The sequence below is a fragment of the Camellia sinensis genome, chromosome 12 (assembly GCF_055761805.1).
Source record: "Camellia sinensis isolate YWXY chromosome 12, ASM5576180v1, whole genome shotgun sequence".
In the NCBI taxonomy this organism is placed as follows: domain Eukaryota; kingdom Viridiplantae; phylum Streptophyta; class Magnoliopsida; order Ericales; family Theaceae; genus Camellia; species Camellia sinensis.
Window position 1 is genome coordinate 154,223,266 of NC_138972.1, and position 24,515 is coordinate 154,247,780.

At 37.3% G+C, this 24,515-nt stretch overlaps 1 protein-coding gene across 1 annotated transcript in view; it reads right to left on the reverse strand.

The window, feature by feature from the left end:
- Positions 1 to 24,515, reverse strand: part of LOC114292562 (eukaryotic translation initiation factor 3 subunit I-like) — a 95,617-nt gene that overhangs the window by 57,779 nt on the left and 13,323 nt on the right. Inside the window, exon 4 of the mRNA XM_082900199.1 lies at positions 22,365 to 22,451. Within this exon, the coding sequence (XP_082756325.1) occupies positions 22,365 to 22,451 (87 nt within the window). The remainder of the gene's footprint in view (positions 1 to 22,364; positions 22,452 to 24,515) is intronic.

A 24,515-nucleotide genomic window follows, 5' to 3' on the forward strand; every position in this document is an offset into this window, starting at 1 on the left:
ATTGAATTGAGAATATTGAAATTGGGAAGGTATGGGATGAAAGGGTGTGGTTGGATTAATTTATCGCTCACCTAGACATAATGTTAATATTTTATCCATTTGGTGCATTTATTTCCTGTTTAGAAATAACTGCTTTGGGCTATCGGTGGAGGATAGTCGTGATTGTTGTAGACAATGCATGATGATTAGGCAAACTAAAACTAATCAATGGAATGTGTCATCGAATATGACGGTTGAGAGAATACATTAACTTTATGTATTGATTGATGATGTATATGATAATTGTTTATATGCATTGTGTTGTGTGGGAGGAGATAGGGGATGAACCTCTAAACCGGTTAATGTTTGGGAGAAGATAGGGGATGGACTCCGGTGATACAACTTATATGCTTATCCGTTGAAATGTTGATACAGCTCATATGCTTATCTATGGAAGTGTTGATACAGCTCATATGCTTATCTATCGAAGTGTTGATATAGCTAAGATGCTTATCTATTGTGAAATGGAAAATGTTTAATATGAGTTACTATCTCATGTAAGTGTTTGGCCAGGTTCTAAGCCATAATTACAAATTGAGAATTGGATAAGAAATGGAAAGTGAAATGTAATATGGACATGATTGTCATTAAACTGTAACACAGTATAAGTTGGAATATAAGTGTGGACCATCTAGTGAATGCTATTATTTTAGCCATTGTTTATGGTTGGTTTAGTGTATTTCTACTGGGCTGTGGCTCACCCTATATGGGACATCTTTTTCAGGTACAGGTAGCATGCCACCTCCAAAGACATAGCTTGGGAGGCTTGGGACTGTTGGACTGTTTTGTGTTTTTGGTTGTATTACATGTATATCAAGGCAAGGGCTTTCTTTGTATAGAGCTAGCACTCTCTTTTTGTAACCAAGTGTTGACTTGGAAAGTTGTAAGCCTTTAGGGCATTTACTTTTGATGTCAACATGTAATACACTTTTGTAAAGATTACTCTGATGGAATATATTTATGCTTTATTCTCTTATGTCTAAGCATGCTATTGTTGGATGAATTATGGGTTTATTTTGAGGGCGTTACAACTTGGTATCAAAGTGTACCGGGTTCGTTTTCTTGATTATAGTGGTAGCTTAATGGGTTAGATGGAAACTGGTCTTCACAAAGAACCCGTCTATTTTAATTGTTTTCCTGATTTCACTCTTAGTCCTAGAGACCCTCATATACTAGATGCTTTAACTCTAAATATTCAATTACATGGCTCATTTACACATATGAAAGAAAAGGTTCATAATATTGTTTTAATTTATCGTGTTCATTACAAATGTATTAAAACCAATTTAAATGTTCAAGCCTTACATAAAAGTCATAAAGACAAAACTTAATTAATCCAAAGTAGTAATAATGATAGTAATATAAATAATCCTCAATTGATTGAATGGAAAAATATTACTCTCCCCGACCAATAGATTACAGTTAATGAAAATTACAAACATAATCAACGTCAATCTACTTGTCAAGATATTCAAGATATCTAACAATTTATTGATGGATCTGTTATGATTAAATTTAAACGATCTCAATCTTCTCGTTATAGTACTTCTAGTATAACTACTGATACTGAAACTGAAGACGAAATATTTAATACACCTTTGTTCAGAAAAAATAGTCATCAGTCAGTTTTAGGTCAACAACTTTGCCCTCAATACCTAATCAAGGTTTAGTAATCAATGAAGAAGATGTAGAAATACAAAATGATAAAATTGATTTAAGTTGGAATATACCACGTTTGCCAATGAAAGAAATTTATAAAACTATTTTTATACAAAATACATTTAATGTTAATATTCATGTTAAAACTTTAGAACAAGTCTATGCTTTAAAAAAACCGAGAGAAACATGTCAATTATTTGATGCTAATACTATTAAACGATATTTGAAAACTGGTCATAGTTTTATTCATTTAGGGTTAATTCCAGGTGGAATCAAATCATTAACTCAACAAGGTAAAAATATTTCTGTCTTACTATGCTTAAAATATGTTCGTTTTTTTGATTATAATGATAGCTTAATGGGTATGATAGAAACTGGTTTTCAAAGATGACCCGTCCATTTTAATTGTTTTCCTAATTTCACTCTTAGTCTTAGAGACCCTCATACCCTAGATGCTTTAACTCTAAATATTCAATTACATGGCTCATTTACACATATGAAAGAAACGGTTCATAATATTGCTTTAATTTATCGTGATCATTACAAATGTATTAAAATCAATTTAAATGTTCAAGCCTTACATAAAAGTCCTAAAGACAAAACCTTATTAATCCAAAGTAGTAATAATGATAGTAATATAAATAATCCTCAAATGAATGAATGGAAAAATATTACTCTCCCTGACCAATGGATTACAGTTAATGAAAATTACAAACATAATCAACGCCAATTTACTTGTCAAAATATTCAAGATATCCAACAATTTATTGATGGATCTGTTAGGATTAAAGTTAAACGATCTCAATCTTCTCGTCATAATACTTCTAGTATAACTACTGATACTGAAATTGAAGACGAAATATTTAATACACCTTTGTTTAGAAAAAATAGTCATCAGTTAGTTCTAGGTCAACAACTTTGCCCTCTGTACCTAATCAAGGTTTAGTAATCAATGAAGAAGAAGTAGAAATACAAAATGATAAAATTGATTTAAGTTGGAATATACCACGTTTACCAATTAAATTTTTTTATAAAACTACTTTTATACAAAATACATTTAATGTTAATATTAATGTTAAAAGTTTAGAACAAGTCTATGCTTTAGAAAAACCTAGAGAAGCATGTCAATTATTTGATACTAATACTATTAAACGACATTTGAAAACTGGTCATAATTTTATTCATTTAGGGTTAATTCAAGTTGGAATCAAACCATTAATACAACAAGGTAAAAATACTTCTATTTTACTATGCTTAAGAGATGCTCGTTTTCTTAATTATAATGATAGCTTAATGGGTATGTGGAAAACTGGTCTTCACAAATGACCCGTCCATTTTAATTGTTTTCCTAATTTCACTCTTAGTCTTAGAGACCCTCATATACTAGATGCTTTAACTCTAAATATTCAATTACATGGCTCATTTGCACAGATGAAAGAAAATGTTCATAATATTGCTTTAATTTATCGTGTTCATTACAAATGTATTAAAACCAATTTAAATGTTCAAGCCTTACATAAAAGTCCTAAAGACAATACCTTATTAATCCAAAGTAGTAATAATGATACTAATATAAATATTCCTCAAATGATTGAATAGAAAAATATTACTCTGCCCGACCAATGGATTACAGTTAATGAAAATTACAAACATAATCAACGCCAATCTACTTGTCAAGATATTCAAGATATCCAACAATTTATTGATGGATCTGTTAGGATTAAATTTAATCGATCTCAATCTTCTCGTCATAGTACTTCTAGTATACCTACTGATACTGAAACTGGAGACGAAATATTTAATACACCTTTGTTCAGAAAAAATAGTCATCAATTAGTTCTAGGTCAACAACTTTGCCCTCTATACCTAATCAAGGTTTAGTAATCAATGAAGAAGATGTAGAAATACAAAATGATAAAATTGATTTAAGTTGGAATATACCACGTTTACCAGTTAAAGAAATTTATAAAACTACTTTTATACAAAATACATTTAATGTTAATATTCATGTTAAAAGTTTAGAACAAGTCTATGCTTTAGAAAAATCTAGAGAAACATGTCAATTATTTGATGCCAATACTATTAAACGACATTTGAAAACTGATCATAATTTTATTTATTTAGGGTTAATTCAAGTTGAAATCAAACCACTAACACAACAAGGTAAAAATAATTACGTTTTACTATGCTTAAGAGATGCTCGGTTTTTTGATTATAATGACAGTTTAATGGGTATGACGGAAACTGGCCTTCACGAAGAACCCGTCCATTTTAATTGTTTTCCTGATTTCACTCTTAGTCCTAGAGACCCTCATATACTAGGTGCTTTAACTCTAAATATTCAATTACATGGCTCATTTACACATATGAAAGAAAAGGTTCATAATATTGCTTTAATTTATCGTGTTCATTACAAATGTATTAAAACCAATTTAAATGTTCAAGCCTTACATAAAAGTCATAAAGACAAAACCTTATTAATCCAAAGTAGTAATAATGATAGTAATATAAATAATCCTCAAATGATTGAATGAAAAAATATTACTCTCCCCGACCAATGGACTACAGTTAATGAAAATTACAAACATAATCAACGCCAATCTACTTGTCAAAATATTCAAGATATCCAACAATTTATTGATGGATCTGCTATGATTAAATTTAATCGATCTCAATCTTCTCGTCATAGTGCTTCTAGTATACCTACTGATACTGAAACTGAAGACGAAATATTTAATACACCTTTGTTTAGAAAAAATAGTCATCAGTTAGTTCTAGGTCAACAACTTTGCCCTCTATACCTAATCAAGGTTTAGTAATCAATGAAGAAGATATACAAATACAAAATGATAAAATTTATTTAAGTTGGAATATACCACGTTTACCAATTAAAAAAATTTATAAAACTACTTTTATACAAAATACATGTAATGTTAATCTTCATGTTAAAAGTTTTGAACAAGTCTATGTTTTAGAAAAACCTAGAGAAACATGTCAATTATTTGATGCTAATACTATTAAATGACATTTGAAAATTGGTCATAATTTTATTCATTTACGGTTAATTCAAGTTGGAATCAAACCATTAACACAACAAGGTAAAAATACTTTTGTTTTACTATGCTTAAGAGATGTTCGTTTTCTTGATTATAATGATAGTTTAATGGGTATGATGGAAACTGGTCTTCAAAAAGGACCCGTCCATTTTAATTGTTTTCCTAATTTCACTCTTAGTCTTAGAGACCCTCATATACAAGATTCTTTAACTCTAAATATTCAATTACATGGCTCATTTACACATATGAAAGAAAATGTTCATAATATTGCTTTAATTTATCGTGTTGATTATAAATGTATTGAAACTAATTTAAATGTTCAAGCCTTACATAAAAGTCCTAAAGACAATATCTTATTAATCCAAAGTAGTAATAATGATACTAATATAAATATTCCTCAAATGATTGAATAGAAAAATATTACTATGCCCGACCAATGGATTACAGTTAATGAAAATTACAAACATAATCAACGCCAATCTACTTGTCAAGATATTCAAGATATCTAACAATTTATTGATGGATCTGTTAGGATTAAATTTAATCGATCTCAATCTTCTCGTCATAATACTTCTAGTATACCTACTGATACTGAAACTGAAGACGAAATATTTAATACACCTTTGTCTAGAAAAAATAATCATCAGTTAGTTCTAGGTCAACAACTTTGCCCTCTATACCTAATCAAGGTTTAGTAATCAATGAAGAAGATGTAGAAATACAAAATGATAAAATTGATTTAAGTTGGAATATACTACGTTTACCAATTAAAGAAATTTATAAAACTACTTTTATACAAAATACATTTAATGTTAATATTCATGTTAAAAGTTTAGAACAAGTCTATGCTTTAGAAAAACTTAGAGAAACATGCCAATTATTTGATGCTAATACTTTTAAACGACATTTGAAAACTGATCATAATTTTATTCATTTAGGGTTAATTCAAGTTGAAATCAAACCACTAACACAACAAGGTAAAAATAATTCTGTTTTACTTTGCTTGAGAGATGCTCGTTTTTTTTATTATAATGATAGCTTAATGGGTATGATGGAAACTGGTCTTCACAAAGAACCCGTCCATTTTAATTGTTTTCCTGATTTCACTCTTAGTCCTAAAGACCCTCATATACTAGATGCTTTAACTCTGAATATTCAATTACATGGCTCATTTACACATATGAAAGAAAAGGTTCATAATATTGTTCTAATTTATCGTGTTCATGACAAATATATTAAAACCAATTTAAATGTTCAAGCCTTACATAAAAGTCATAAAGACAAAACCTTATTAATCCAAAGTAGTAATAATGATAGTAATATAAATAATCCTCAATTGATTGAATGAAAAAATATTACTCTCCCCAACCAATGGATTACAGTTAATGAAAATTACAAACATAATCAACGCCAATCTACTTGTCAAGATATTCAAGATATCCAACAGTTTATTGATGGATCTGTTAGGATTAAATTTAATCGATCTCAATCTTCTCGTCATAATATTTCTAGTATACCTACTGATACTGAAACTGAAGACGAAATATTTAATACACCTTTGTTTAGAAAAAATAGTCATCGGTTAGTTTTAGGTCAACAACTTTGCCCTCTATACCTAATCAAGGTTTAGTAATCAATGAAGAAGATGTAGAAATACAAAATGATAAAATTGATTTAAGTTGGAATATACTACGTTTACCAATTAAAGAAATTTATAAAACTACTTTTATACAAAATACATTTAATGTTAATATTCATGTTAAAAGTTTAGATCAAGTCTATGCTTTAGAAAAACTTAAAGAAACATGTCAATTATTTGATGCTAATATTTTTAAACGACATTTGAAAACTGATCATAATTTTATTCATTTAGGGTTAATTCAAGTTGAAATCAAACCACTAACACAACAAGGTAAAAATAATTCTGTTTTACTATGTTTAAAAGATGCTCGTTTTTTTGATTATAATGATAGCTTAATGGGTATGATGGAAACTGGTTTTCAAAGATGACCCGTCCATTTTAATTGTTTTCCTAATTTCACTCTTAGTCTTAGAGACCCTCATTATAGCGATCCCGGTTGTCCCTTTACTGTTCTGTTGTATTCCGGACTCTGTTCCGTGATGTTGGTAGTGGTACACCTTGTTGTCATCCTTTAATTCCACTTGATTGAGTTTTAGGATGTATTGGGCAGAGTTGTTACCGGTTGGTTAGGCTTTGGTTTCAATTCTTTGTTGCCCAGATTTTAGGAGTTCCGCTCGAGCGGAGATTGCACACTCCCAGTTTTTCGTGTCCCTGCAAAACTTCTGCAGGTGTGTTTTTCACGCTCGAGCGGGTAATTTGGCGCTCGAGCGGGTAGTACCTTTGGGTGTAAGTTCTGGGAGGGGAAAATCTATGCTCGAGCGGACTGGTTTTCGAGCTCGAGCGGATGTGCTTTATTCTTATGTCTTGGCGCTCGAGCGGGTCTTATTGCGCTCGAGCGGACCTAGTTTTTGTTCTTGACGCTCGAGCGTTGTGTTTTCTGCTCGAGCGGGAATGTCGTATATCAGTTGGCTGTGAGGCAGTTTTAAATCACTTTTTCTCATCCTTTCTCTCTCTTACTTTTCCGAAAAAGCCATTTGAGAGCCTCTCTCTCTAAAACCTTGCCTTCTCTCTAGATATTGATCTAGCTAGGGTGTTTTCCTCACCTTTGGTCTTTGCAAAAAGGTTGTTGATCGTCGAGGGCTATCTTTTGATCCGAGGAACTCGTGGTTTGAAGCAACTTCGTTTTCACCATCTTCTTCTTTGGGTCTCATCTTTTGAGGTAGGGATTCCTACTCACTCTTATGGTCTTTGACCTAGATTTTTAGTTGTTTTGATAAAGTGTTAAATTTGGGAGAATTTGGAACTTAGGGCTTCAAAATGTGTTAAAGAGAGTTTTGTGATTTTGGGCTCATAATGTGTATTTGGGTTTTAAAATGGTGTTATTGTTGTTGGTTGTTGAAATATAGACCATTGGGTCAATATTGAGAAATGGGGTAGAAAACCCTACTTGGTTGTATAAATTAATTGGTATGATTAATTTGAGGAAATTGTGGTTATATGGAATCGAGTTGGAAATAATGGAATTGCGTCATTATATGGTTGAATAGTGGAGTTAGATTTGTTAATCGCTCACTTTTGAAAACATTGATATTTTATCTGTTGGAGCTTTTATTATCTGTTTAGAAATAATTGCTTGGGCTACCGGTGGAGGGTAATTTTGATTGTTGTAGACAATGCATGATGATTAGGCAAACTAAAACTAATCAATTGGATATGTCATAGAGTATGACGGTTGACAGAATACATTAACGATATGTATTGATTGATTGTGTATATGTGTAGACACCCCATTTTTGACCGCCCTTAAGACTTGGGCGCTATTGATGGTTTGCTCGATGATGAAAGGTGTGCAGGGTAAAGGTTCAATTTCTTCGGCAATGAGAGGGCCAAATCCCAACTTCACACCCCATTTTGGACCAAAGCTATTTTGAATGGTTTTTAGACCTTAAAACCTTCTCTTTCAAAACATTTTTGAAATAAAGTTTCTACGATGTTCCGAGGCTCACATTTTGTCAAAAGATGCGCTTTTCGATAAACCGAGCAAGGACGAAGTGGAAATGAATGAAAGAGAGATGAAATCTTTGAAAAATCTTTCAAAACACTTTGTTTAGGGGTTTGGAGTTGAAGAAGAGAGGAAAGGAGAGGAGAAAACTAGTTTGGGAAAAGTTCGGCATGAATCCGGGTAAAAGCGAGTCGAGCAGCCCTCGCTGAATCGGGCTTATCTATCTGTACACTTGGAGTTTAGCTATGGGGACACCACCGTCGGAAATATTACTTCCGGGGCTTCATTTTGCACTCAAGAATCTCTTAAAGCCAAGTCCAGGTGGGGGAGATATGATTGGTTGAAGTTGGGTATCATCCCGGTTGGATCGAATCTGCGCGGCTTCACCAAAATGGGCATAACTTTTTCCACAGGAGGAATTTTAATGCAAGGTTTGCGCCATTGGAAAGCTAACTTCCGGGGCTTCAATTTGGACACCCACCGGCCATTTTTTGACCTTGGAAGCACCTATCGGCAATCTATTTATCCGGCCGGCAATTTATTGTGCCGACCGGCACTTTATTGTGCTGACCGGCCATTTTTGCTGGCCGACGACCTTCCGGAGCATTCTGCAGATTGAGTGTATGCCAGCTGTGCCTGCTGGTGGGCACAGACTGGATCCTCCATACACGTGTATGGAGGATATGCACCCTTGTTTAGCTTCCTCAAGAAGCTTTACACTTTGTTTTGCCTATAAAGGAAGCTCTCCTCTTCCTTATACTAGGTTAGAAGAAGAAAAACCAGCTGGAACAATAGATACAATCCTCCATATATCTATCCAAGCCTCCCAAACCCAAGAATCCTTGCTCCATTTGCACTACAACCCATAGCACAAGGCTTCCATCCTCCATTCCAGCAGCTAGAGGCTGTTCTTCAGAGCTTAGGAGCACCTAAACTTGGTCCAAGAGGTGCTGGTTTGCTGGTCTTCAAGGGTGAGTCCTCCTCTTCCCTTTTCTAGTCTTTTCTTGCTTCATATCTAAGCCATAGTTTCTTATTGTTTTGGGCTCCGACCTTAACTGAAACTAGGTCTATTTTGAGCTATTCTACATGTTTGTTGAAGGGCTCAACCCTCTTTGAGAACCCTATCTCACACTTGTTTCAATATCTCTTTGTATGTCAATATTCTTGCATGCTTCACTAGCCTATCATTTTTCTATTTTTGGACCATGATCAGAACTAAAAGTGGCCTTATTTTGACCTTCTTAACATGTTTTATTAAGGGTCTTTGCTTGTTTGGTGAATGCTTTGTATACCTCATGTTATAGCCACTTTTGAGCCTCATTTTGCATTGCATTTCTAGCATGTTTATATACTGATTTCGGGGCTTCCATAAACTGTAAATGTGCATATTTTTGGCCCCTCTTCAGTGTTATAGAAGACTCTTTTTCTGTTTGGGCTTTGCATCTACCACTTGCTTCTTTGTCCATTTTTCGGTCCAATTCTTGCATAAGAGCTTAGCCATACCTATGTTTGTTTTTGGGGTTTTTACAGTTCTGTAAAGTGGCTTATTTTGGGCCCCTCTTCAATGTTGTTGAAGGGCCCTAACCTGTTTGGGGTCAGCAGCTGTGAGTTGCTTCATAACCTCATATTCAGGGCCATTTTTGCATACTAGTTTTGCCCTATCTTTGCTTGCTGTTTGGCCATGATTTGTACTGGTAAAATGCTTATTTTTGGGGTGCCTTACTTCTGTATTTTCATTCCATGTACCAATTATGCATGCTTTGTATAGTTGTAAGCCATTTCATGTACCTAGTTTTGCATTTCGGGAGAAATTCCATGCATCGGGTGTCATTTCGCCTCGTTTCGGGGCTGTTTTTCCCCTCATTTTGCTACTGATTTTTGCATGTTTGCATATCATATTCCATGTCTTTGCCATGTCTCATTAGAGTGGCATTTTGGTGCCTGAGGGTCGGTCCTCGGTTTGCGTGCACGCGTGCACGCATTTCGAGTTGTCTTGTTTTCATCTTATGGCCTCCTATGTGAGTGTGGCTGAGGTCCACTCACATTGGTGTAAGTCCATCTTGCATTGTGTATGCCATGTTTCAATACGTTGTGCATGTCATGTTGTTAGCATTGTGTGTGCCATGTAGTTATATTGCATGTTTGTATGTTTGCTTGCATGCTTAGGTCGCATGTGCATTGTTGTGCATTGCCTCGCCTCTTGACCAACCATGATTGAGGTTGGGGCCCTTGTATGTTTTGTGTGCATTGCATTTGACATTGAAATGCATACTTGACTCTTTGGCCATCATGCATCGAAATGCGTGATTGGCGGCCCGAGGGTCGAGGGCCATGTTCCCTTGAGTCCATTACATGATAGGGAGTGTGTCCATGCATACATGTGCCTGAAATTCTATGCCATATGCTGTCTATTCTCTGTTGCTGTCAAAACTGTCTTCTGCAGGGAGCTTCTGCCGACCGGCAGAATTTAGTGCCGACCGGCACTTTTTGAAATGCCGGTGACCCAATAAACAGCCGATGGGAGTTGTGAACTGCCGGTGGGAATTTCCCCTAGCCGGTGGTGCTCTGCAGCATGCAAGGAACCTATCCTGGAGTTTTGGCAATTTTCAGAGAGACGGGGCAGTATAAACAGAGGTGACAGTGTTATGGTATGGGTTTCCAGGCGAGACGGGTTCGAGCATGCATCATTCGCGCATCCCGAGGCAGGGCCGTGGCCACTTCTTTTCTTGCATTTATTCTGATAATTAATTAGAAATTTTGTAATAATTTATTTATTTATTATTCGTACTGTAATATTTATTCGGACCCTCCGAGTGAGGGAAATTGTGTAATAAGTGTGCGTGAGTGTGTGTATGTCTTCCAACCCCACGTCTTTCTTCCCTTTTATTTTAGCAGCTTATGATGGTTAGTATTAGGACATGTTTAATTTAGCATACCTTATGCTATGCATGCGTGCATTCATCCATTTGTTTTACATGCACCTGGCTCGGTACATCATTCTAACTGCATTTGTATTTCAATTCCGAATTGAATACGTGCATTAATTGATTGCATTTCACATGCCATGTTTAGATTAGTCGAGCCTATTCTAACTGCATCCTGTATGTGTTGCATTAGACATTTGAAAAAGAACTAGGATCACGCATGTTTGCTAACTAGTTTATTATTTTGGCACGGAGTACATTGTAAGTATTTATGCTTTAGCATACCGCATGCGTGTGAATGTTACCATGACAGTATGTTTGCCATGCGGCTAGATGCTTATATGAGATAAACTGTTTGAATGCCTGTGGGTGAAGGTTGGATTGTTTGAGTTGGAAAAACTCGTTGAAATCCGTATTTTAGCCTACTTGCGAGTAGCAAATTCCAAAACATTTTTCCAAAACAAACGGATATGCAATGCTTATTTCCAAAATAGGCAATCTAGTCTATACTTGTTTGTTGCGCGCATAACATAGTAAACGCTAGGCTAATAATTGGTTTAAGAACACATAACGTTTTGAAAATCGGATATCATGGTTAGTAGAGGCCGGTCTTCGGACCGGGCGAAAGGGGGTGCTCATAGCTGACCTTCCCCGATCGTACCCAAGCTCCCGAGCCGAGACAACTCCGGTGATGACGGACATGTGGCCTTCGGCACCGAGTTAGGGTTTCCTAAATTCCCCCATTTTAAAATATTTAGGTGGCGACTCTGTATCTGGCAAAGCAGTCCATGTTTGGCACTTCTTTTCAAAAAATCTGTTTCTCAAAACGATTTGCCAGATTTGGACTCTTTGGTTCAAGATTAAGAACCGTGACACAAATCGAGTCCGAACTGTAGCGGGGTCCCTCGCGGGCGTGTATACAATATGACCTTTGTGTATATATGCATTGTGTGTGTGAGAGGAGATAGGGGATGTACTCCACGGTTTAGGGGAAGATAGGGGATGGACCTCTAAACCGGATGTTGTTTGGGAGGAGATAGGGGATGGACTCCACTGATACAGCTCATATGTTTGTCAGATAATGTGTTGATATAGCTCATATGCTTGTCATTGAAAGTGTTGATATAGCTAATATGCATATCTGTTGAAATGTGAATATAACTTGTATGCTTATCTGTTGAGATGTTGATACAATTAGTATGTTTATCTGTTGTATAAATGGGAGATGTTTAATATGAGTCATTGTCTCATATAAGTGGTTGGCCAGGTTTTGAGCCGTTGATGAAAAATGTGAAATTGATAAGAAAGGGAAACTGAAATGAAACATGAACATATGGTCATGAAATGGAAATGGATTATGAATTGGTTTATGGAAATTAAACATTTATCAATTGCTAATGTCTTAGTTATTGCTCATACTGTGTTTAGCATATCTCTACTGGGCGTTGGCTCACCCTTTATGGGACATTATTTTCAGGTACAGGTAGTATGCCACCTCTAAGGACATAGCTTGGATGATGATGCGAGTTGAAGACTCTTTTTTTTTTTGTTTATTTTGATGTATTACATGTAAATTCAAGCCAAGGGCTTAATATGTATTGAGTTAGTACTCTTTTTTTTTGTAACCAAGTGTTAACTTGGAAAGCTGTAGCCCTTAGGGCATTTGTTTTTGTTGTTAACATGTAATACAGTTGTAAGAATTTCTCTGATGAATAGAAATGGTTAATTTCTTTTGTATCAATGCATGTCTAAAATGTTGGGTATTTTGTATTATTCTGAGGGCGTTACAACTTGGTATCAGAGCGTACCGGGTTCGAATACTTTGGGTACGTGGGAAGTGATTAGGATCACAATGGGTTTGTCTCGCTTGATAGAGACTTAGATGTAGTGTCATATGCCATGTGCTTAACTGATAACATGCTATGTGACTATGTGGGTATGGGATTTAGTTTCTAGGATGTTGATTGGATCCTTGGGTTTCTGTGAGTCTTGTTGGAAAGGCACTTGATCAATGCTGTTTCTAACCGGAACTCTAGTAACGCCTCGGGACTATCATTATCCGGAAATGAAATTCGTAAGTGCTTATGTGTTTATGTGCTTACGTGGAGTGAATTACAGTTGTCCATGCATTAGGACGCGAGTGTTATAGCTTCGGCACATTTGTGAATGTGCTAATAGTCTTGGTTACCTTTATTAGGATGTCAGGACGAGGGCGTGGTAGGCGTGGCAGGCATGGTAGGCATGAAGTACCTTTACCGGATGACGTTCCGGCAGTGCAGGAGGGAGTTGGTCAGGCCAACGTGGCCGAGCCAGCGGGTCAGCAGGCTATGGGTGCCTTAGCCCGAGAAATAGCGGGAGCTTTGGGTATTCTCAGAGCTGAGAATCAGGTTACTGAGGCAGGGCCTTCTTTCTTGAAGAGGGAATTCTTCCGGTCTAATCCGGACGAGTTTGTTGGGGATTCGAAGGAGCCACTTAAGGCTAACGAGTGGTTGGAACAGATGGAGAAGACGTTCGAGATGCTTGGCATCGAAGACGGGGCCTTAAAGGTGACCTTGGCATCCTTCCAACTGAAGGGAGATGCGGGTCAATGGTGGAAGTACGAAAAGGGCAGTGTTGGTGGTGCTTGGGGGGCTTTTGTGATTGCTTTCTAAGAAAAGTTTTTATCTTCAGCTGCAAGGGAGAAGCTGAGAGAGCAGTTTTGCCAGCTTAGACAACAGGGTTTGTCAGTGGCCGAGTTTGAGGCTACTTTTACTAGTCTGTCCAGGTTTTCACCTGAACTGGTGGCGTCCGAGGAACGCCGTTGCTTTGAGTTTGAGCGGAAGTTGAGGCGTGGACTCAAGCTGAGGGTTGGAGGGTCGTTTATCCGGGAGTATAGGCGTTTGGTGGATGCTGCTGTTCATATGGAGATTATGATGCAGGAAGAAGACGAGGGGCAGAGAGGCTCCAAGAGGAGCCAAGATGGTCAGGGTGACGGCAGGAGACAGAGGGGTTCTAACCCTCAACAGTCTCAGGGTGGTTTGGCTAGATCGACCTTTCCAGTGCCGGGTGCGGGCTCTGGGAGAGGTAGTCAGGGAGGCTTGACTTGTTTTGCGTGTGGCCAGCTGGGTCACAAGTCTTCGATTTGCCCGCAGAAGGGAGGGGGTCAGCGAGCTGCTTCTTCTTCAGCTAGACCTCAGGGCCAGAGTCAGGGTAGGGGCCAGCCCTTGTCTTGCTATCAGTGTGGTTAGCCTGGGCACCTGAAGAGGTATTGCCCACATTTGAGTGCTACTTCAGGAGCGTCTGGTTCTAGGCAGACGCAGAGTTATCAACCAGCTCAGTCTGTGCAGGCCTCGAGGGCCAATCCGGGAGCTTCGTCATCCCAGTCAGTGCAGCAGTCTTTTGCTCCTAGAGGTGAGCAGGTAGATCAGGGGCCTACAGGGCGCGTGTATGCTGTTACCGCGTAGGACCTAGTATCGGCTCCATCAGTAGTGAGAGGTACCTTTCTGTTTTGCAACTCGGTTGCTAGTGTATTGATTGATACGGGTGCATCTCATTCTTTTGTATCTGCTGCATTTGCATCTGTTTTGGAATTGGAGTTAGCACAGTTAGCATCTCCTATATGTGTGGTATCGCCTATTGGTGGTGAGTTGATCTTGAAACAAGGTGTTAGGGGTTGTGATATAGAGGTCGCCGACCATAGGCTTCCTTTTCCGTTTGTTGTCATGCCCATGAAGGGCTTTGATGTTATTTTGGGTATGGACTGGCTATCGTCATACCAAGCTGTTATTGATTGCTACCGCCAGAGGGTCACGGTTTGTACCTTGAGCGGGGAGTGTTTCCATTTCTTGGGGGATCGGGTTGGTAGTGTGTTGCCACCGATGTATGATCCGTGAGGGCGGAATAAGCTTAGTGGTCTACTTGCTAGCTTTATGAGTGGTGAGTGTGACGAGACCCAGATTGTTTTGCCGATGGTGGTTTGTGAGTATTCGGATGTCTTTCCCGAGGATCTCGTTAGTTTGCCACCTCACCGAGAGATTGAGTTCTCTATTGATCTAGTGCCCGGCACGGCGCCGATTTCTATGGCACCCTATCGTTTTGCTCCAGCAGAGTTGGTTGAGTTGAAAGTTCAGCTCCAGGAATTGTTAGATAAGGGTTTTGTTCGCCCTAGTGTTTCGCCGTGGGGAGCACCGGCCCTCTTTGCTAAAAAGAAAGATGGTGCCTTGAGATTGTGTACAGACTACCGGAAGTTGAATCGGGCTACGGTCAAGAATAAGTACCCTATGCCCCGTATAGATGATCTGTTTGACCAGTTGAAGGGTTCCCGTTGTTTCTCTAAGATAGACTTGAGATCGGGTTACCACCAGTTGAGGGTCAAGGAGGAGGATATTCCTAAGACGACATTCCGTACGCGGTATGGCCATTATGAGTTTCTGGTGATGCCGTTTGGGTTCACCAATGCATCGGCAGTCTTTATGGACTTGATGAACCGGATCTTTCGGGAATTTTTGGATCGATTCGTAGTCGTTTTTGTAGACGACATTCTTATCTATTCGCCTTCTGAGGAGGAGCACAAAGAACACTTGAGAGTGGTGCTTGAGTTGCTTAGAGCCCATAGGCTGTATGCCAAGTTTGGGAAGTGTGAGTTCTGGCTAGGAGAGGTTAAATTCTTAGGCCATGTGGTATCCAGGGAAGGGGTGTCTGTTGATGCATCCAAGGTTGAGGCAGTGCAAGATTGGGCACAGCCTAAGAGTGTGTTTGAGATCCGCAGTTTTCTGGGATTAGCTAGGTATTACCGTCGGTTTGTGAAAGATTTCTCCAGGCTAGCTTCGCCGGTGACTAGGTTGACGCGAAAAGGGATCAAGTTTGTATGGAGTGAGACTTGTGAAAAGTCGTTCCAAGAGTTGAAGGTTAGATTGACCACCGCTCTGGTTTTGATTATTCCGGAGAGAGGGTTGGGTTATGCGGTTTACTGTGATGCCTCACGAGAGGGTTTGGGTTGTGTGTTGATGCAAGAGGGAAAAGTGGTAGCTTACGGCTCACGTTAGTTGAAAATACACGAGAAGACTTACCCTATACACGACCTAGAGTTAGCAGCAGTGATCTTTGCCTTGAAGATTTGGAGGCACTACCTTTATGGCGAAAGGTTCGAGGTGTTCTCGGACCACAAGAGTTTGAAGTACCTGTTTACACAGAGAGACTTGAATTTGAGGCAGAGGAGATGGATGGAGTTCATTGAGGACTACGATTTTGAGTTGCACTATCACCCGGGAAAGGCCAATGTTGTGGCCGATGCCCTTAGTAGGAAATCCATTAGTGACGTAGCCTGTATTACCATCCGGGAATGGGAGATGTTGGGTGCACTTAGCGAGTTTGACTTGCTTCTGGGTGAATCAGCTGAGGCTGCGGCCTTGTTTTCTGTTATTGCGCAGCCTACACTTGTGACCCGAGTGTTAGAGGCACAGAGAGGTGACCTTGAGGTAGAATCCCTCCGAGAGAAGATCTCAAATGGGAAGGTTGAGAAGGGTTTGACGGCGTATCCCGACCTGAGTGTGAGATACCGAGACCGTTTATTTGTGCCAAAGTCTTGCCGAGAGGAAGTACTCCGAGAGTTCCATCATTTACGTCTTGCGGTACATCCAGGAGGCACTAAAATGTATCGGGATTTGGGTTGCCAGTTTTGGTGGCGGGGTATGAAGAGAGATATGGCTGTTTTCGTATCGAAGTGCCTTACTTGCCAGCAAGTGAAGGCCGAGCATCAGAGGCCAGCGGGTTTGTTGCAACCCTTGCCTATTGCCGAGTGGAAGTGGGAGCATGTCACTATGGACTTCGTTGTTGGTCTTCCGAGGACTCAGCGGGGTAGTGATGCCATTTGGGTGGTTGTAGACCGGTTAACTAAGTCGGCGCATTTCATTCCTATGCGTGTGAAAGATTCGATAGATCATCTTGCCGACTTGTATATTCGGGACATAGTGAGATTGCACGGGGTCCTAGTGATGATAGTCTCAGATAGAGATCCTCGTTTTACTGCTAGGTTGTGGCAGAGTTTGCAGAGTGCCTTGGGCACTAGGTTGACCTTTAGTACAGCTTATCACCCTCAGACTGACGGACAGTCAGAGCGTACTGTTGTATTCCGGACTCTGTTCCGTGATGTTGGTAGTGGTACACCTTATTGTCATCCTTTAATTCCACTTGATTGAGTTTTAGGATGTATTGGGCAGAGTTGTTACAGGTTGGTTAGGCTTTGGTTTCAATTCTTTGTTGCCTAGATTTTAGGAGTTCCGCTCGAGCGGGTCTTCGTGCGCTCGAGCGGAGATTGCACACTCCCAGTTTTTCGTGTCCCTGCAAAACTTCTGCAGGTGTGTTTTTCACGCTCGAGCGGGTACTTTGGCGCTCGAGCGGGTAGTACCTTTGGGTGTAAGTTCTGGGAGGGGAAAATCTACGCTCGAGCGGATTGGTTTTCGCGCTCGAGCGGATGTGCTTTATTCTTATGTCTTGGCGCTCGAGCGGGTCTTATTGCGCTCGAGCGGACCTAGTTTTTGTTCTTGACGCTCGAGCGTTGTGTTTTCCGCTCGAGCGGGAATATCGTATATCAGTTGGCTGTGAGGCAGTTTTAAATCACTTTTTCTCATCCTTTCTCTCTCTTACTTTTCCGAAAAAGCCATTTGAGAGCCTCTCTCTCTAAAACCTTGCCTTCTCTCTAGATATTGATCTAGCTAGGGTGTTTTCCTCACCTTTGGTCTTTGCAAAAAGGTTGTTGATCGTCGAGGGCTATCTTTTGATCCGAGGAACTCGTGGTTTGAAGCAACTTCGTTTTCACCATTTTCTTCTTTGGGTCTCATCTTTTGAGGTAGGGATTCCTACTCACTCTTATGGTCTTTGACCTAGATTTTTAGTTGTTTTGATAAAGTGTTGAATTTGGGAGATTTTGGAACTTAGGGTTTCAAAATGTGTTAAAGAGGGTTTTGTGATTTTGGGCTCATAATGTGTATTTGGGTTTCAAAATGGTGTTATTGTTGTTGGTTGTTGAAATATAGACCATTGGGTTAATATTGAGAAATGGGGTAGAAAACCCTACTTGGTTGTATAAATTAATTGGTATGATTAATTTGAGGAAATTGTGGTTATATGGAATCGAGTTGGAAATAATGGAATTGCGTCATTATATGGTTGAATAGTGGAGTTAGATTTGTTAATCGCTCACTTTTGAAAACATTGATATTTTATCTGTTGGAGCTTTTATTATCTGTTTAGAAATAATTGCTTGGGCTACTGGTGGAGGGTAGTTTTGATTGTTGTAGACAATGCATGATGATTAGGCAAACTAAAACTAATCAATTGGATATGTCATAGAGTATGACGGTTGACAGAATACATTAACGATATGTATTGATTGATTGTGTATATGACCTTTGTGTATATATGCATTGTGTGTGTGAGAGGAGATAGGGGATGTACTCCACGGTTTAGGGGAAGATAGGGGATGGACCTCTAAACCGGATGTTATTTGGGAGGAGATAGGAGATGGACTCCGCTGATACAGCTCATATGCTTGTCAGATAATGTGTTGATATAGCTCATATGCTTGTCATTGAAAGTGTTGATATAGCTAATATGCATATCTGTTGAAATGTGGATATAGCTTGTATGCTTATCTGTTGAGATGTTGATACAATTAGTATGTTTATCTGTTGTATAAATGGGAGATGTTTAATATGAGTCATTGTCTCGTATAAGTGGTTGGCCAAGTTTTGAGCCGTTGATGAAAAATGTGAAATTGATAAGAAATGGAAACTGAAATGAAACATGAACATATGGTCATGAAATGGAAATGGATTATGAATTGGTTTATGGAAATTAAACATTTATCAATTGCTAAGCATATCTCTACTGGGCGTTGGCTCACCCTTTATGGGACATTATTTTCAGGTACAGGTAGTATGTCACCTCCAAAGACATAGCTTGGATGATGATGAGAGTTGAAGACTCTTTTTTTTTGGTTTATTTTGATGTATTACATGTAAATTCAAGCCAAGGGCTTAATATGTATTGAGTTAGTACTCTTTTTTTTGTAACCAAGTGTTAACTTGGAAAGTTGTAGCCCTTAGGGCATTTGCTTTTGTTGTTAACATGTAATACAGTTGTAAGAATTACTCTGATGAATAGAAATGTTGATTTCTTTTGTATCAATGCATGTCTAAAATGTTGGGTATTTTGTATTATTCTGAGGGCGTTACACTCATATACTAGATGCTTTAACTCTAAAAATTCAATTACATGACTCATTTACACATATGAAAGAACCAGTTCATAATATTACTTTAATTTATTGTATTCATTACAAATTTATTAAAACCAATTTAAATGTTCAAGCCTTACAGAAAAGTCCTAAAGACAAAACCTTATCAATCCAAAGTAGTAATAATGGTAGTAATATAAATAATCCTCAAATGATTGAATGGAAAAATATTGCTCTCCCTGACCAATGGATTACAGTTAATAAAAATTATAAACATAATCAACGCTAATCTACTTGTCAAAATATTCAAGATATCCAACAATTTATTGATGGATCTGTTAGGATTAAATTTAAACGATCTCAATTTTCTCGTCATAGTACTTCTAGTATACCTACTGATACTGAAACTGAAGATGAAATATTTAATACACCTTTGTTTAGAAAAAATAGTCAAATTCATATTGGTCAAACTTCCCATAGTAAAATAAAAGGCGTAGATAACTCCACTTCTCAAATTAGTAAACCTGTTTATTCAACACACATTTACCTGAAGATGACACTGAATCTCAAGATTCTCCAACTCAAACTAATTTCGAAGTTATACCTCAAAACAATCCTCAATTAATGACTATTAGTAAATTTTTTGCTCCCGATCTTGATAAATTACACATTGAATTTAAATCTAAAATTAATAAAATCAAGCGTCATGCTTATCGACTTAAATATAATTCTAATCAACAATCCGTAGTCACTCGAAAATGGTTCAAATTTATGATTGAACATAATATTGAAATTCCTTTCTTTGAATATTTAGACGACCATTACAAAGAAGTTAAAACAATCACAAAACATAAATGGAAAACTTCTCCTACTACTACTATTAGTTCTAGCCATCCTCCTTTATCTACCATAATTATTGATCCTCACGGCTCCGAAGTCCCAGCCTCTCCTTTTAAGTTACCTGGTACTGACCCCGAAATCAAAAAAGTTATTGAACAAAATAATTATACTAATCAATGTCTAAAAACAAATGGTAAACAATTAGATAATTATTTTGTAATTATCTATAAATAAATGAACTAATTATGAGTATTCATATAACTATCTATAAATAAATCTTTATAAAGATTTATGGCTTATAAAGATTTTGAGATTTATAAGCCATAAATTACTGATTTATTTATAATTCTGATCTTTTTGCAATTATACAAAGATTTATGGCTTATAAAGATTTTGTAAATTTTCAGATTTTTATTTTTTAATTTTGAGTCAATTTTTTTATTGTTTAAATTTGTCGTGACTAGACCATTCCAAACAAAACCAAGCCAAGCCTTTAGTCCCATTAAATGGGGTCGGCTATGAATCCTTCTTCTCGATTTGGCCCTATCAAAGACTATTTCGTTAGTCAAATTAAGTATATCCATATCTTTATTTACAATGCTAACCAACGTTAATCTAAGCCAACCCCATCCCCTGACACTTTCATCTACAGTTACAACATTATATCTCTCCACTACTGCCTCAGTTGGTCTCCGTTGAATATGACTAGACCATCTCAATCGATTCTCTCTCAACATATCTTCTAGCTGTGTTACTCTTACCCATTCTCGAATACACTCATTCCTAATTTTGTCTTATAGAACTCAAAAAGATATGATAAACTTCTATTTAAAATATTTCAAATCTAATGACTAAAAAAATAAATGAAATATTTCTCTCTCAATTCTTCTATTGTTAGTTTTATTTAATTTATTTTTTTCACTCACAATTATCTTATTTTTATACCGCAATGATTCAGAGCACTAATTGTGTTGCTCTAATGGAACACTAATGACATCGCAAGGAGGGGGACAAGGAGGGGAAAAAAAAAAAAACCAAAACCAAAACCAAAACCAAAACATCACATCACATCACATCACATCACATCACATTGGGTGGGGTCCACTGCTAGCTCATTAGAGCTGACTTTAGAACTCAAAATTTAGAGCTCAAAAACATTTTTCATTTTTATATATATCGTTAAATTTGAACTTGAATTTTTTTTAATAATTCAAATCTAATTATTAAAATAAAAAAATATATTTTTCTCTCAATTTTTCTATTATTAGAGTTTTATTTAATTAGCTTTTTTATTTACCCTATTATGGAAATAATATATGTTACTATATAATATATATACAAAATATATTTACTATTATATTTACTAATAGCCCCCCTAAAACTCAAGTGGTTTCAAAGAGACCACGAGTTTGAAGAAGATTTTTGTTCAACCCCATTTATTTTTCAACATATATTTTTCTTCAATTATTTTAATTTATGTGTTTTATTTTGATGTAATGTATAAGGAGGACACTCAATTTAAATCCAAATATAATTAAAATTAATTATGTAACTTTACAACATTTTTGCTTACATTTTTAATTTATGGGATTTTTTTTTGTTTTAAAGGTATCTGGTATTAAGATTTTATACGATAAAAGACATGCAATATTTGCATAGTGGTTCAAGTACCTCAATATTTTTCCAGAAAAATTTCGATCTAGAGAAATTTATCTAAAATTTGCCTATGTTTTGAAATTTCTCTCGTTTGCTCAATTTTTCTAAAAGTATTTGTACCAAACTTTAAAACTGAAGGGCTGTTGTCATCATGAGTCAAACAAGTTTAATTAAAAAAAATAAGATGCAGCAGCTGTAATGTAAAAAACCAATACCTCTTACCATCTGGATGGAATGCCAAAGCATTTATTGGTCCAAAGTGCCCTTTGACACCTCCAATTTCTTCTTGAAGAACCTAATTAAACACAAGGAAGAAAATTTTTCCTCAAGAAGTTTAGGAATTTATTGAGCCCATATCATTTACATATCACATGTGAAAAATACACTTTACCTTGCCAAAGAATCTGGCTTCAAACTTCCCAGCACAATGGTCAGTAGTTGTGACAGCTGAAGCATCCTGACCACCTCCAAGCACCACCTAGAAGCAACAAAGAAATGAATTTACACAAAATAATTGTGAGTGTAAAACAAAAAGCTACAAAGAAAATAAAACCGAGTCAGTAACCAATTTTGTTTGACACATAATGTAGAAAGTTACCGCAACAGTATGCTAACACATGCATACAGGAGCATATGAATACGTGCACAGAAAATGAGGCTATTCCACATATTTTTCATGAATTCTTCCAAGTATAATTTATAAGCAACAATGATATACAACAATGTACTAACGAATTCTCATATTCTGTTAAAAACTTAAGAAAACGATAATAATTGTTACAACATTAAGAAATCATTGCTTCAATTTCCAGCTAGGTAACAGTGAGTGCACTCCTATAAACAAAAATATGATTAATGAGGGGATAAAACAAATGACAAGACAATCCATTGAGAAACATGCACTACTGTGAATCATAGCACCTATATCATTATTAAAGAGAATTTGACTCTTTTTATTCAATACAAGATAGAATTACAGAACTTGTATTTATAGAGAAACAACTATTTGTTAACTACAACTTCTAACCTCCTAACCTAACCATAACTGCAATCTAACTCTAGTTCTAACAAACTAACTATTAAACTAACAACCTGCAACCTCTAGCTGAGCTGTACTACAAACTTATACAGCTGCTATCTTGTATCAACTATAAGCTGTTGCAGAGCTTTAGTGCTGCTGGTGCAGCTGTTGCAGAGTCAGCTTGAGCCTCCTCCTGAGCATTATGCTTAACAGTCCCCCGCAAACTGAGAGAAGTGGGAAACACCTGAAGTTTGCCCTGAAGGTATTGAAATCTGGAAACTGAGAGAGGCTTTGTGAGAATATCTGCAATTTGGTCAGTTGACGCAATATGACAAATAGCAAGTTTCTTGGCAGCAACTTTCTCACGAACAAAATGATAATCGACTTCAATATGCTTAGTTCTAGCATGGAAGACTGGATTGTGAGCCAAGGCAATTGCAGACAAGTTATCACACCATAAGGTAGGAACAGCCACAGAGACATGAAGTTCAGCAAGAAGCATGCCAAGCCAACTCAACTCAGCAGATACCTGAGCTAAAGCACGATATTCTGCCTCAGATGAAGATCGGGAAACTGTTGGTTGCTTTTTAGCACACCAAGAGATGAGATTGGGACCAAGAAACACACAGTAACCTGTGGTGGACCGTCTATCAAGAGCACTGCCAGCCCAATCAGAGTCTGAAAATGCATTGAGAACAAGAGGGCCAGAGGTGAAATGCAAGCCATGACTTAAGGTACCCTTGAGATATCTGAGGAGCCGTTTAACAGCAGAAAAATGGCTATTCAAAGGGTTTTGTAAAAATTGACACAGATAATTAACTGTAAAGCTGAGATCAGGTCTGGTAAGAGTAAGATATTGGAGAGCACCCACGAGGCTTCTATAAAGACTAGGGTGAGAAAAAGAGGAGTCCATCTCAGGAAGAACACCCTTAGTAGCCATGGGAGAAGAATATGGTTTACAATCATTCATTCCTGCCTTTGCAAGAATTGCAGAAGCATATTTTGGCTGAGACAAAATGTAACCTGAAGGAGAAGAAGTAACAGAGATACCAAGAAAATAGTTGAGTAAACCCAACTCTTTCATGGAAAAAACTGAGTGCATATGTTGAACAAGAGTAGAGATATAGAGAGGATCACTCCCAGTAAGAAGGATATCATCTACATAAACAAGTAGAACAGTAATGGAAGTAGAGGTGTGTTTGACAAACAAAGAGGAGTCACAATGACTAGGAACAAAATCATGAGAAAGAAGAAAAGAAGAGAAAGTAGAGAACCAAGCTCGAGGAGCTTGTTTTAAGCCATAGAGGGCCTTGTGCAATTTACAAACAAGGGATGGATGCTTAGCATCAATAAAACCTTGAGGTTGATGCATATAAACTTCCTCTTCAAGAATGCCATGAAGAAAGGCATTTGAAATGTCAAGTTGCTTAATAGGCCAATGAAAATGAAGGGCTAGACATAAGAGAACTCTGATGGTAGGTTGTTTAGCTACAGGACTAAATGTTTCATGATAATCTACAC